Below are 12,914 nucleotides of genomic sequence, written 5' to 3'. Positions count from 1 at the left end.
GATGAGACCTTGAATGATATATTACCTACTGTAAATTAAGTTGGGGAAAAAAGAATAACAGGTCAAGAAAAAAAGGTAAAAAGCTGATTGAAAAGTTAGAAAGTAAAGCTAAAGGGTTAATATGCCTCTAAAGTTATGTTGTATCTGGGAAAAAAAATTTTTTTTTCACTATTTTTCATGAGTTTCTTATAGAAGGACTTTTGTTATTTTTCTTAATACCAGTATATTAATGCAAGTTGCCGTTTATTGTTATCACATGGACATTAATTTTTGCCATCAAAATATCCATATTTTTTTAATGTTTCAAAGATTATGAGGGCTCATCCCCGATTCCAATAACACACTACAAAAATGTGAAAATGTCTTAAAATAAGTGTATTTACCCTTAATGTGAGTAGGTAAATAAGTAAATCTCCCAGTGGAAGAGGCATTTTTATCCTTTAAATCAGATTATTTGATGATATTATGCTCTTGAAATAGGAGACTGCACTTTTCCCCCTTATTTTAGATGTAAATTTTCTTTTTACATTTGCAAAGTGTCTCATTTGCCTGCTCATTCATGAAAAAAAAGCACATATTTTAAGAGAAAATTAGTTAATTTAGTTAAAAAGATTTAAAGTCTTTCACCGAGTGCCCTATTAAGGGTAAAGGAAAAAAAAGTTTTATTTAAAGTCTGCCGACAGCATCCAACATGTTTTATATTCTATTGCTGTGGCTTTCAAAAACATGTGTTTCCTTGTTATTTCCACTTGGGGGCAGTGTTGGCAAATGGATGAGGGGACAGAACAAGAAATTTTTACAGCAACACCTACTTTTTTTTAACATTAAAACAAAAATATTTTCATGACAAGAGTCAAGGTCAACTTAATTACTTAAAACAATCACTTAACCTTAATATCTAAAAAAAAAAAAAATCCAAATAAGTGAGAAAATAGTGAAATATACTTACATAGAGAAAGAAACGGGTTTTTGTAATAACCCTCAGAACATTAATGCTGATAGAGTAACTTACATTTTTAGTTTTTATAAACTTTTTAATTGGATTTGTAAAACATATCTTTTAGCTTTTGTTTTTTCTTAGTTTATTATGTTTAAACTTAATTATGAACATTTTTTAACCTAATTTACATATTAAACACGGGCAACATTAAATTACTGGTGCTATTCTATGAAAAGTTAGGATTTTAACCTATATACATACTGAAATATAATCTGACTACGTTCAGCATTTCATTGCAAATAACACAAAATATTCTGGACCTTTTGACACCTATTGATAAAAATGTCCTTTTATAATATGTAAAGTAATACTCATATATGTTTAAAGTAGTGATATATAGAAGCTCTTAGTTTTCCTTTCAAAACAACGACAACTATAATCCATGTTAAAAAAATGCAGGTGGTTCAGAGCCATGGTTTAACAGAATAATTTATTTTCAAGAACAAAGTGCTAGTATAAAAGCATTAAATACACCTTCTTCCGGATTAAGACTATAAAGAATAATCTTACAGTAAAAATATCCATTCAGATAAGCTATACCCAACAACTGAACAAAGATTTCAAAGATGACAGATCCATTTAATGTCAAGATATTTTCATATCTAAAGAAATTGGAACTTGTAAGTAACAATAACAAAAAGTCATAAATAGAATAACCATAAAAAAACAATAATAGAAACTGTAGATAAATTAATTGTATCCCATTAAACAAATATAGTTCCAGTAACTTAAATGTAAATCTTACATTAACAATCCACAATAAACATTATATGAATGTATTTGTTTCATTGGTAACCTTTTTTTTTTTAACAATTTTGTAACGTAAGTTATGTCGTTGCAACAACTGTGAACAAACAAACATGCTGTAATGATTTAGAGCATTTGTGTGTTTGAATTCCACAATCCTCGGCTGGTCACCACCATCCAGATGTTCTTCTTTGGTCCACACAGCCGTATCATCAGCTGCCTTCCAAATGCCATTTCTGTATCCCATCTTGTGCCAGTCCACAGTCCGTGCCGGCGACTCCTGGGAGATCTGTCAACATTGGACATCCCTCCCGAGTTTCACCGTGTCATCAACCAGTAATGGGTTCAAATCCAAGAATTTGTTTCGTTTTGATTTCAGGACAACGTCCCTCTTCCTCATGATTCCTTCCAGCTGGTATCATTTTGACGTCTGGTGACCGTCTCATAGTTCTTGACCAGTAGTTCCAGCAGTTTGTATCTCCAGTAGAATCTATCTCCAACTTCCCGCAACTCTAGTCCACAGAGTTTAACGGTGGCGGAAAGATCTGTTGGGGGAGGAAAAATAGTCACATTTAGGATCACAAAAGTTAAGACCTAAAGAAAAGCTCACACAACTCAAACAAGTTTAAATAAATCCTCTTGAACTCACCGGGGTTTTCAACCTTGACTGTCATCTTCACCGAGAGAGTTTTAAACGTACACTGTCTCTTGAACGCGGAGCTTTTAAAACGCCTGCCGTGCTGTTTTGACAAGGAAGAACAGGTTCCAGCTATACATAGGAAGTCAGGCTTAAGTACCGAAGAATAAATATGACGTAGACTGAGGAATCCCCTTCTGTCAGAGCCAAAGTCCTCCCACTATAAACCTTATGTTTATGATGTTGTTCAAAACATCTCTTGCCTTGCTTGTATTATATGGCACGTATTTTTTTTAATATATGCTCTCTTTCTAACACATATGTAATGAATAAAAGTACTAGGAAACAAACAAATATATTAACAGGTTAAAAGCTTGAATAGTTAATGAGGTCACAGCGCAAAGTAAACAGCAACAGTCACATGATGGCAGGTGACATCATTTCAAACCCCATGTTTTACTATATGTAAAATAATCACCTTTATATTATAGTATCTATCAAGAATAGTGAATCTAGTTGGACAAATTAGACAGTTCACACGAGGATTCCGAACACTACCGTCCTTTTAAAACCAATTTAAGCAGAAAAACAGAGAATACTGCGACATAAGGTGTAACATGGGATGGGCTAAGTGAAACAAAAAGTAGCTACTGCACAAGGAACCTGAACATGTCAGAGCTTGTTATTGTAGTTTCCACTGCGTTTCCAATGCTATCTGAGGCCTGTTGGTTATGTTAAAACAATATGACCTTATTTGGCAGTTCGTTCCTACAGAAGTGACATTGTGTCTTTTTTTAAGTTTCACTACCCTACAGTGAGTTTAGATTGCAATTGTTTTTTGTTTTTTTTTGTGATGTGTTTTTCTGGGTACATCTTTAGTCACTGGCACCTAAAATGAATTATGCCCTCTAAACGTTTGATATAAGGGTTGCCAACTCTGGGGAAATTAAATAATGTAGACTTCTTGGCAATGTCTTCCTTCCTACTGATATTATGAATTTATTTTTGCCTTTTATTGGGTGTGAACTCATTTTGTAAGCTTTACTTTAAACCTGAGTTAAATTAGATGCCCAATTTCGTTTCCCGATATGGAACAGTTCCCTTTTTTTAGGGGGCAACCTTATGTACATCCTTGTACACGAGCTATTCTTATTCAAGGTTTGTCCAGTATCCTTTTTTTTGAGATGACATGTTTTAACATTCTAACTAGGGCCAAAACTATTCATCGGATTAGTCGTGACTAATCGATTATTTAAATAATCGTCAACTAATTTAGTAATCAAGTAATCGCTACCTGGAGTATAGAGACTCTAAAACATACCTTTAGCTGACAGAGAGACCCACTTAGAGCAGTTATTATATCAAGATTGTAGAAAATATATCAACATTTTGAACATAAGGTAAAAAAAAAATGTTTTATCTATCAGTATGCTCTATCCGGAACTCCTCAAATTGAAAAGTTTGAGTTAACCTGGTTTAATTTTGTAAAAAGTATTTGTAAGTAACCTTTTTCTATGAAATTGTTACCGTAGTAAAAAAAAAAAAATAATTATTGACTGATTAATCTATTTGCAAAATAATCATTAGTTACAGCCCTAATTCTAACAGAAGAGGCTCCTGTATTTTTATTTCTTAAGCAGTGTGCATTCTGACCTAGCAGAGACATACTACACTTGTATAAAAAAAACATGTACATTTATTTTTTATCTTCAGATGATGTGTTTTAAATAATTCAATGAATTTGATATCATATTAGCTCTTCAAACCAAACTGGAGTGATGAAACAAACCAACAAGTCTATCCATAAATAACTCAAAACCCCTTTAACAGTTTAATTCCGACTGTAAGTCCAGCTGAGAGGCTGTTTCATGACGTCAGACATGACATTCTTGTTCAGAAAACCTCTCTCTAGACTAAATTGTTCTAATTCTGCAAAAAAGAATGTGTCCAACTTCTTCCATAGTGATATAAGAAATTAAACGTCTGTATTGCAAACGCCTGATGGCAGTTGTTTCTACCAAGGCAATATTCAATTTAAGGTTGGCTGGGAAAGGTTTTCTTTCAGTGAATTAAAAAAAAACATAATAATTTGGAGACTAAAATGTTCCTTTTCAGAAATTATATTTAAGTTTGATGATAAAACATCTAAGTGTGACATGAAGCAAAAACAGGAAGATATTTGTAAAATAGTTCACAGCATTATAAACCCAAAGGATCTAAGGTATGCGTTGGTAAATTGGTAGAAACGCTCATTTATTGTTTGAAATGTGAACAACACTATGAGTATATGTGTTATTATAGAGTGCTGTTATTTCAAGTGACCTTGAAAAATCTGCAAAATGTTACTTTCTAATTGAGTGAGTGACTCTTCCTCTTGTCTGACTTCTTCCACGTTGTAATTTCCACATGACAAACTGGTCACGTGGCTTGGGAAGGCGTGCCCTATGCAGTTCATAATAGTACTATAGAATGTGCTTGAGCAAGCTGTGATCACAGTGCTGACGCTGATGCTGTTTTAACAGTTTAAGCTACTCAGAACATGCTTATAAATTAATGGGTCCAGCAAAACACTTACTGATTGAAAATTCCAGCAAAGCTTTAATTCTCAGTCATATTTAGCTGGATTGGAACGGTCATAAACCTTTCTTAGTTTCTAAAGGCTGGAAACTACAGATGTGAGTTCATGTGGTAATACTATCAACATTTTGATTAATAATTTTTCTCTTTATTTAATTGACTTTAAAAAGGCATAACAAAAAAAAAAAAGATTTAAAAAATTAGATACTACGCTAATTTAACTCTGCTGCTACAGATTTAAGGTAGATTGTTAAAATAACTAAACAGGTATTGAAAATGTTTTATCTAAACTGTTTTGGAGTTCAAAGAGGTTGATTTTGGGAACCAGAAGAAGATGTTTTTAGAGCTTACATTTTAACATGATCTCTAATGATCAGTGGTGTCAAAAGTACTATATTTGTTACTTAAGTAGAAGTACAGATACTGCAGTTTAAAAACACTCTGGTAAAAGTTGAAGTATCAATTTGACCTCTTTACTCAAGTAAAAGTGAAAGAGTATGTGCTCCAAAAACTACTCAATTTATAAAAGTAATGAAGTAACCTTAAAAAACAAAAACAAAAACAAAAAAACAGCTAGATGCCACTATATGAACTGAAAGCTCAATTTTTCAACTTTTTGAAAACTTCTGTGAGATAGGGCCAAGGATGAGGGAGGTCTTGTTGGTCTCCGTCTCCATCTCCCGATAAGCTCTCGCCTGTGTCCGACCTTTCAGACATTTCAACATCTTTTTCTGAATCCGACATTGTAGCATGGCATAGACAATTCACGTTTGCAGTTTGAAGAACACCTGCTTGCTTCTGATTATTTTCTTTGGCATCAGCACAAATTTGTCAAATAGCTAAGCAATGAGTGTTTGCATAATGTGACTCATCCAATTAAACTAGTTTTCACTAGATGTGGATGGCGCCATTCATCTGCATTGGATGGAACATATGACGTTAAATAAATATTTATAAACATTAAACCAAAGCCAAGAATAACGAGGAATGTTTGTTTTAAAAATGTAAGGAATAGAATGTACAGCTACTGGTGTGAAAATGTAATGAGTAGAAGTCAGAAGTAGGAGGAAAAATAAGTAATGGAGTAAAGTATAGATACCTAAAAAGTGTACTTAAGTACAGTAACAAAGTATTTGTACTTCTTTACTTCACTCCTCTGCTAATGATAAACTATAAAGTAAAACAAACAAAAAATAGGCTAAACTACCTTTCTCATACCTCATCTAACTATTTTCTACATTTTGCTGCTATAAGCTTACTGTAGACTTCTGGAGGATAAAGGGGATACTTTTCATCATTCTGCTTCATCCGATCTTTATTCTCCCATTCTGCGGTATATGTTAGTTCCACCAATAACGTTATGCTCTCTGTGCTTTTTTCTTGTCATAGTTGCTTCATCTGCTCTGTTCCAGTTTGACTGTGACACCATCCTGGATTGAAATTTCTGCTGGGCTCCCACTTGTGGATTTAGTTAACAGTTGCCTTTTGTATCTCTGCTTCTAATTCCTTGAACCCCAGTCGGCCTTGGCAGATGGCCAATCACACAGAGCCTGGTTCTACTGGAGCTTTCTTCCTGTTAAAAGGGAGGTTTTCCTCTCCACTGTCTTTACATGCATGTGAGGGGTGGGTGTCAGAGTAAGACTGGATTGAGGGCTGCATGGTGCTGCATTTTAGCACTGTTGCATGTTCTGCGGTTGCATGCGTGGATTCTCTCCGGGTACTCTGGTTTCCTTCCACAGTCCAAAAAACTAAATTGTCCTTAAGTGCCAATGTGTATGTGCATGGTTGTATGTCTGTGTCTCTGTCTCGCCTGGTGATGGACTGGAAATCTCTCCAAGGTGTACCCTGTACATGTATAGATGGAAAGGGGGCATTACTTCATTGGAGATCAATATGTAAAACTATACTATATATAGCTGAAGCAGAGGGACGGCTGCTTCTTTCTAAAAGTGCATCAAAGTTATATTTATACACAAGCAATCATCTTAACAGAGGGTATAATACCTATCAAAAGTCATACTGTGTACATGCTTTGAATGTTGTAAGATATGGTTTACAGGAATCAAAGGTTACTTTGACTAGAACTAAAAGTCTCAGAACGACACGTTTTAGTGAGATAAACAAAAGTAAATAAGTTGAAAGGTAAATAAAATATGGGGCTTTTCTGCAGACTACATGACTTAATAATTTTCCTGTTCTTTATAAGTCTAGTTTTAATTATTGCCATAGCGTTTCTGTATACTATCAACAAGTCTGCTTGTTTAAAGTATCTCACACTAACTACCTTTTTTTTTATCAATTCTGTCAGCAGTGTGACTCCTCTGGACTATGCAGATTAATTGACCTGTTATGTCAGTTTGAACTATAATGAAGCTGGTGAGACAATAAACAGAGGAGCTTCAAAGAAGGAAGTCCAGTGTGAGAAAAGAAAAGGAATTTATTGAGCAATTAGGCCTAAAGGACGTCCAGGAAGGAAATACAAGAACTGCATAATATGGCCAGAGTATAAAGCCATAAACAGGCAGACAGCAAATGAGTGAATTATTAATAAGAGTAGAATACAGGGATAACGCTGATGCTGCATTGGAAAAAAAAAAAGAAAATCATGTAAATTATGTTGATATACTGAGGAAAGGGAACATTGTCATACTGTAGATATTGAAATTTGCATGATTTGTAATGCTGATGTAAAATATGGCAACCTGTATCTTCATAGGGCCAAACTCGTACACCACTTTAACAAACTATCTCCCAAAGCGCGACACTTAACTCCTACAAGCTCCCTGGTCGCCTCTATGTACAGCCCCCTGCTCCATCAGGAGGGGCTTTAAAGAGGAGGACAGATATCCCCAATATGGGCCAATTAAGGGATATATAGTATTTATTGTTCTTCTTCAGAGGTAACTGAACCTCTATTTAATCATCTTTAAGGGAGGTTTCAGGTCAGACTATGAACATGTTTAGTCTATGAATTAAAAAAAGGGTAGAGCATTTAATCACTGTTACCAAATGCCTTTTGTCCAACCAAAAAAGGTTAAAATGCATTTATCTCTATTGTTTTAATGGTCAAAGGAACTTAGAAACATAAAATCAAAAAAGTTAATATCCATTGAAGTGAATCCAAAGTAAAAAAGAATTGCAAGCTAAGAATTCATTTATCCCACTCCCTGTGTTCATGAAAAAAAATAACAATTTCATAATATTGTATTATATAATAATACAAATCTATTAAAAAATAGAGACCGGATTCTTTACCAAGTCTATACATCCATTTATTTTATTTCTATGTTATTGCTTTTTTTTTTTTTTTTTTGTTAAATAAAATTTTACATATTTAATATTATACTGTCATCATGGCTGGAACACAATTATATATATATATATATATATATAAAATACAATGGCTAAATTGAGTAAAATGGTGATAAATTCTAGTTTATGCTTTATCTTTTTAACAAGACCTATATTTATATCATTTGTAATTTATATCTGCAGTCAGAAGATGGCAGCATACTCAAAATACTTCCATTAAAGCAATTACCCACCCATTTTTTGGCAATATCATCTCTGTGCATTAGACGCTCTGGCCAGTGCCTGCCTGCAGCTCACTCTTGACAGGCTGCTTTTCTGCAGAGGGAATGTACTCACCTGGAGACTATAGTTGAATCTGCCTCTTTGCTTTTTGCTGTGCTTCAGTCATGAGGAACCTGCATTTCAAGGATTTCTTCTGGGTGAGGGATGATTTTTTATGCTTTAATTTTTAAGTAATAATATATATTAAAGTTTAAACACCTTTTTTTTGCACATTTTCAATCAACAACTTAAACTTGAAACATATATTGACAAGTTAGTCAGATCTTAACTTCTTAATGGCTATTTATACCCTATGTTCTTTTCAGAAAATTAAGGAAGGAAATCAGTAGAGTGTTTTAATCTTTAGCTGACACCATAAAAAGGAAATGCTCATAAATGTACATTTTATGTGTGTAATAATTATAATATTGGTTGTTGCTTTTAATCAAATAAAATTATTATTACTTTTATATCACATAAAGTAAGTGTAGATATAGACAATCACTGTAGGTTGATTACCTCAGCTCAAATCCAAATCTTAAAATATCCATATATATTGTGTGCAAATTATAGAGGTCAGTGGAAAGGCTGTTTTTTTTTTTTTTAAAACTAGGGGAGCACTTAATGGATGTTCATAGAGAAACATTTTTTTTTTTTTTTTATGAAGAAATGAAGAGTGTAATTTTGTTTGTCTTGCAGTTCTCAGATCTGACTTCCACTGTTGGCTACGATGCCATCATTCAGTATCTCAATGATGGAAAGAGAACATGCAAGGAGGTGGAGGACTTCATGAAAGCCAGGTAAGGACCTTTTTTTTCTTTTTATTGATTTTACTCAGTGAATCAGGATCCAACCTCAAAAAAATGAACTAAAGGTCAGTAATGGAAGAAAAAAAGGTGGTAAAACTGAAAGCTGAAGTGAAAGAACCTGTATACTTTGTTGTGTTCTTGTGGTAGGTAGCTGTCTAAGTTTAATCCATAACATTCCCTGACCATTGACGTAGGACTAATCTAAACTGATTTGTCTTTCATTTGCTTGGAAGGTGTGTATGTATGGGTGTGTGTGTGTGTGGGAAGCATTTTAGGCTCAATCAATTTTAGAGTCATATGAAGTCATGTGTTTGATTTTAAATTCTTACTTCCTCCTATAATAATTAATCTTTACTCCCTCTATTGTCAAAAACACACACATCAACACTTTTCTGCCAATGTCATACACTATGGAACTGTATTATGTAAATGACTAATGCCTTTTATGATTCAGGAAACAGAACACCATTCATGTCATGGTCATATATGGCTGGAAACTATGGAAATAAAAGTGGAGACATGATGCATAATTTCATAACTGAGAGTTCCCTAAATTAAGAAAGGAAAGCATTTTGTAGACTAAATTGGCTCACAAAAATAACAAGAAGTGAGATATTTAAGCAGGTCTGTCACTGTGAAGAGACATTCCTAAGCTAAAATACCCAAAAATGCAGCTTTCATGGTAAACGTGCAAAGAAATACAGGCTTGTGTTTATAGAAATGTTGCTTGTGTTCATGTACATCTTGTATGTCTCCTTTTTCATGTCAGGATCAGTAAAGTGAGCTATTTAAAAGTTGTTAGGGTGAAAATAGGTCAGTGTAGCTGTTTCCTGCTTTTCTATCAATGTGCTGTATTTGTTCACAAGATCGATCACTATGTAAATGGTTGAACTTGGTTTTGGTTTGATAAACCTTAACAGTAAATTCATTTGTTTATCTTTAAAAATAGTTTATTGAACTGAGAGACATTCTTTGAGGCACATTCAGCTCTTCAAATGATAAAAGTGCCAAATCTAAGTCTATTATGTATGTTTATTTAAAAAATAATAATAGTGGTTCTATTGAATCAGTCAAATGAGCATTTTTTTCTGCAAATTTACAACATTTATCTCTAAAATGTCTGTTCTCCGATAAGAAAGACCAAATATTTAGTGGATATACAGTAATTCATTACTGCAGCAGGTTGCAGACAGAGTTGTGCTTGAAAGTTTACATACCTTCCCATAAAAGACAATGATAGATTCACATTAGTAATTTAAAAAAGACAAACCAGAAGAAAGTAATGATAATAAAAGATGATAATTTGGTAAAATTGCATATTGATTTTGAATTTTTGTTGAAAATGTATTCACAATGAGATGAGTGGTGTGTATATCTAGAAATATTATGTATAAATGAGTGTATGATGTGATGTTTCGGTTGCATAATTTTAAATAAAAATGGCTGTCCCATTAAATTGAGAGTCAAGCGGAGGATTGAATACTCAGATTGTGGCTGAATATTTTGAAAGTAAAAAACTACTATTCCTTTAATGCAGTTTTTCTCTTTATAGAAGAGTAGAAAAAAACAGAAATAAATAAGAATGTTGTAGTTTTACAATAGTTGAGTTGTTTATCAAAAAATGTGTGAAAGAAAGTGTTTCTGTTAGAATGAACCCAAGAAAGACCAGGATAACACCTATGCTTGCATGTATAATATTATGGTAGTACTGGGCATCATGGTCTGGAGACTCTTCTCTGAGGCAGGGATAGGAGAGCTGGTCGTTCATGGTGAAAGTTAATCAAACTTTTTAAATGGTTACAAAAACTGAATCGCAAAAAACATCAAACCAGAGCAAAGGTTAACCTTGCAGCCAAACAATGACCCTAAATACACAGGTAGGTTTACAATTAACTTTGTATGTTAAAATGTCCATTGCCCTTTGCAGAATTCCCCTTTCCTCTCTGAGTATGAGCATTTTTTTTAAGTAAAACAATTCCATATTCATGTGTGCAAAGCTGAAGTTCTTCAGCAGCAGTAAAAAAAAATACTACAAACTACTTTACATAAATCTATGCAAAACTTCAGTTTTTTTTATTAAGGAGAGAGATTTATAGATAGATAGAATAGATATAGATACACACACATGTGCCTCCTTAAAGGACTTGCTGTTAATTGGATGTCTTTCAGGGCTTCAATTGAAGAGAGGTATGCCAAAGATCTGCTTGGTTTGTCCAAGAAGGTTTGTGGACACAATGAGATGAAGTAAGGAACCTGTGAATCCAGAGCCATTTTAATCTGCTCTAACTGCCATAATACATAGATATATATCTATATATAGATATATAGATATATATATGTGTATATATATGATGTTTAATCGTTTTCCTGTTTTATCTTTTTATTTCAAGCACATTGAAACGATCCCTGGACGTGTTTAAACTGCGTAAGTGCTTTGCCATATATGCCATAATGACTATTTCTGTGCATGCTTTCTATGTTGAATCATGTTTCCCTTCCTGTTTCAAGAGACTGAACATGTTAGTCTGTCTCACTTGCAACTGGCACAGAACATGAGGGAGGAGGCAAAAAAACTGGAGGATTTCAGAGAAAGACAGAAAGATGCAAGAAAAAAGGTTGGAGCTCTTAGCGATGCTGTGGTGTATTTAGATCCCCTGCATTTAATTGACACCTACCTTTCTTGTTTGTTTGTATTTTTAGATAGAACAACAGATGGATGCCCTCCACAAACAGAAGTCCTCCCAGTTTAAGAAGACGATGGATGTAAGTATAGAGGGAAATGGCCTTCACACTTACATGTGTAAGAAGCTTTAACATACTTCAGTATTTTGTCAAATCTATAGTATCTGATTCTCACATTGAACCTTCAGCAACCTTAAGCAATTTGAGTAAATGCATTCAATCAGATGATTCAATTCAATTCGGTTTATTTATGTAGCGCCAATTCATAACACGTCATCTCAAGGCACTTTACAATTCTACCAGATCATACAGTCAAATTGATTCAAAGTTTTCTATCTGAGGAAAGCTAGCTGATTGCATCGACTCATTGACTTTGAAAGCAATCCCTCGCATTGAGCATGCATGAAGCGACAGTGGAGAGGAAAAACTCCCTTTTAACAGGAAGAAACCTCCAGTAGAACCAGGCTCAGTGTGAGCAGCCCTCTGCCGCAGAGATACAAATATGTTGTTAAATATTTTATTTCTTACAAAACCCCCGGTGCCATAGTTATTAGCAACCCAACAAATCGATATAAAATCAAGAATTATATTTAATTTATACTTTATTTTTAGATTTTAAAGTGTGAAAATGAATTTGCAAATTTTAATTAGAAGCTCAGAGCTTAATGTGTCCATGGGAAATAATGAAATGATGCAGAGAAATGTTCCATTCAGTCACTCCTATAAATGTGAAAACCAAGAAAACATGTAACTGAAAAATGTAATTCCAAAAACATACAATTCAATCATAGACATGATCCCTTCCAGATATCACCAAACCCCCCATCCCATCACAGAGGAACGAGAGACCTACTCGCTCCAGCCGGTGAACAATACCTCCTTAACGACC

At 33.8% G+C, this 12,914-nt stretch overlaps 1 protein-coding gene and 1 long non-coding RNA gene across 2 annotated transcripts in view; one reads left to right on the top strand and one right to left on the bottom strand.

The window, feature by feature from the left end:
- Positions 1-1,411: 1,411 nt before the first annotated feature.
- LOC107088967 lies at positions 1,412-2,506 on the bottom strand. Its single transcript, XR_001481409.1, has 2 exons — positions 2,397-2,506; positions 1,412-2,292 (listed from the first exon to the last, which is right to left on the bottom strand). It is a non-coding gene; the product is annotated as an uncharacterized LOC107088967 (long non-coding RNA).
- Positions 2,507-8,559: 6,053 nt separating this feature from the next.
- pstpip2 (proline-serine-threonine phosphatase interacting protein 2) overlaps positions 8,560-12,914 on the top strand; it is a 10,422-nt gene continuing 6,067 nt past the window's right edge. Inside the window, exons 1-6 of the mRNA XM_015381437.1 lie at positions 8,560-8,692; positions 9,234-9,334; positions 11,513-11,587; positions 11,734-11,768; positions 11,852-11,958; positions 12,044-12,106. Of these exons, the coding sequence (XP_015236923.1) occupies positions 8,660-8,692; positions 9,234-9,334; positions 11,513-11,587; positions 11,734-11,768; positions 11,852-11,958; positions 12,044-12,106 (414 nt within the window). The 5' untranslated portion in view covers positions 8,560-8,659. The remainder of the gene's footprint in view (positions 8,693-9,233; positions 9,335-11,512; positions 11,588-11,733; positions 11,769-11,851; positions 11,959-12,043; positions 12,107-12,914) is intronic.

This window comes from Cyprinodon variegatus, unplaced genomic scaffold (genome assembly GCF_000732505.1).
Source record: "Cyprinodon variegatus isolate N-32 unplaced genomic scaffold, C_variegatus-1.0 Scaffold234, whole genome shotgun sequence".
In the NCBI taxonomy this organism is placed as follows: Eukaryota; Metazoa; Chordata; class Actinopteri; order Cyprinodontiformes; family Cyprinodontidae; genus Cyprinodon; species Cyprinodon variegatus.
Note: the sequence above shows the minus strand (reverse complement) of the source record. Positions and strands in the feature narration are given on the sequence as shown.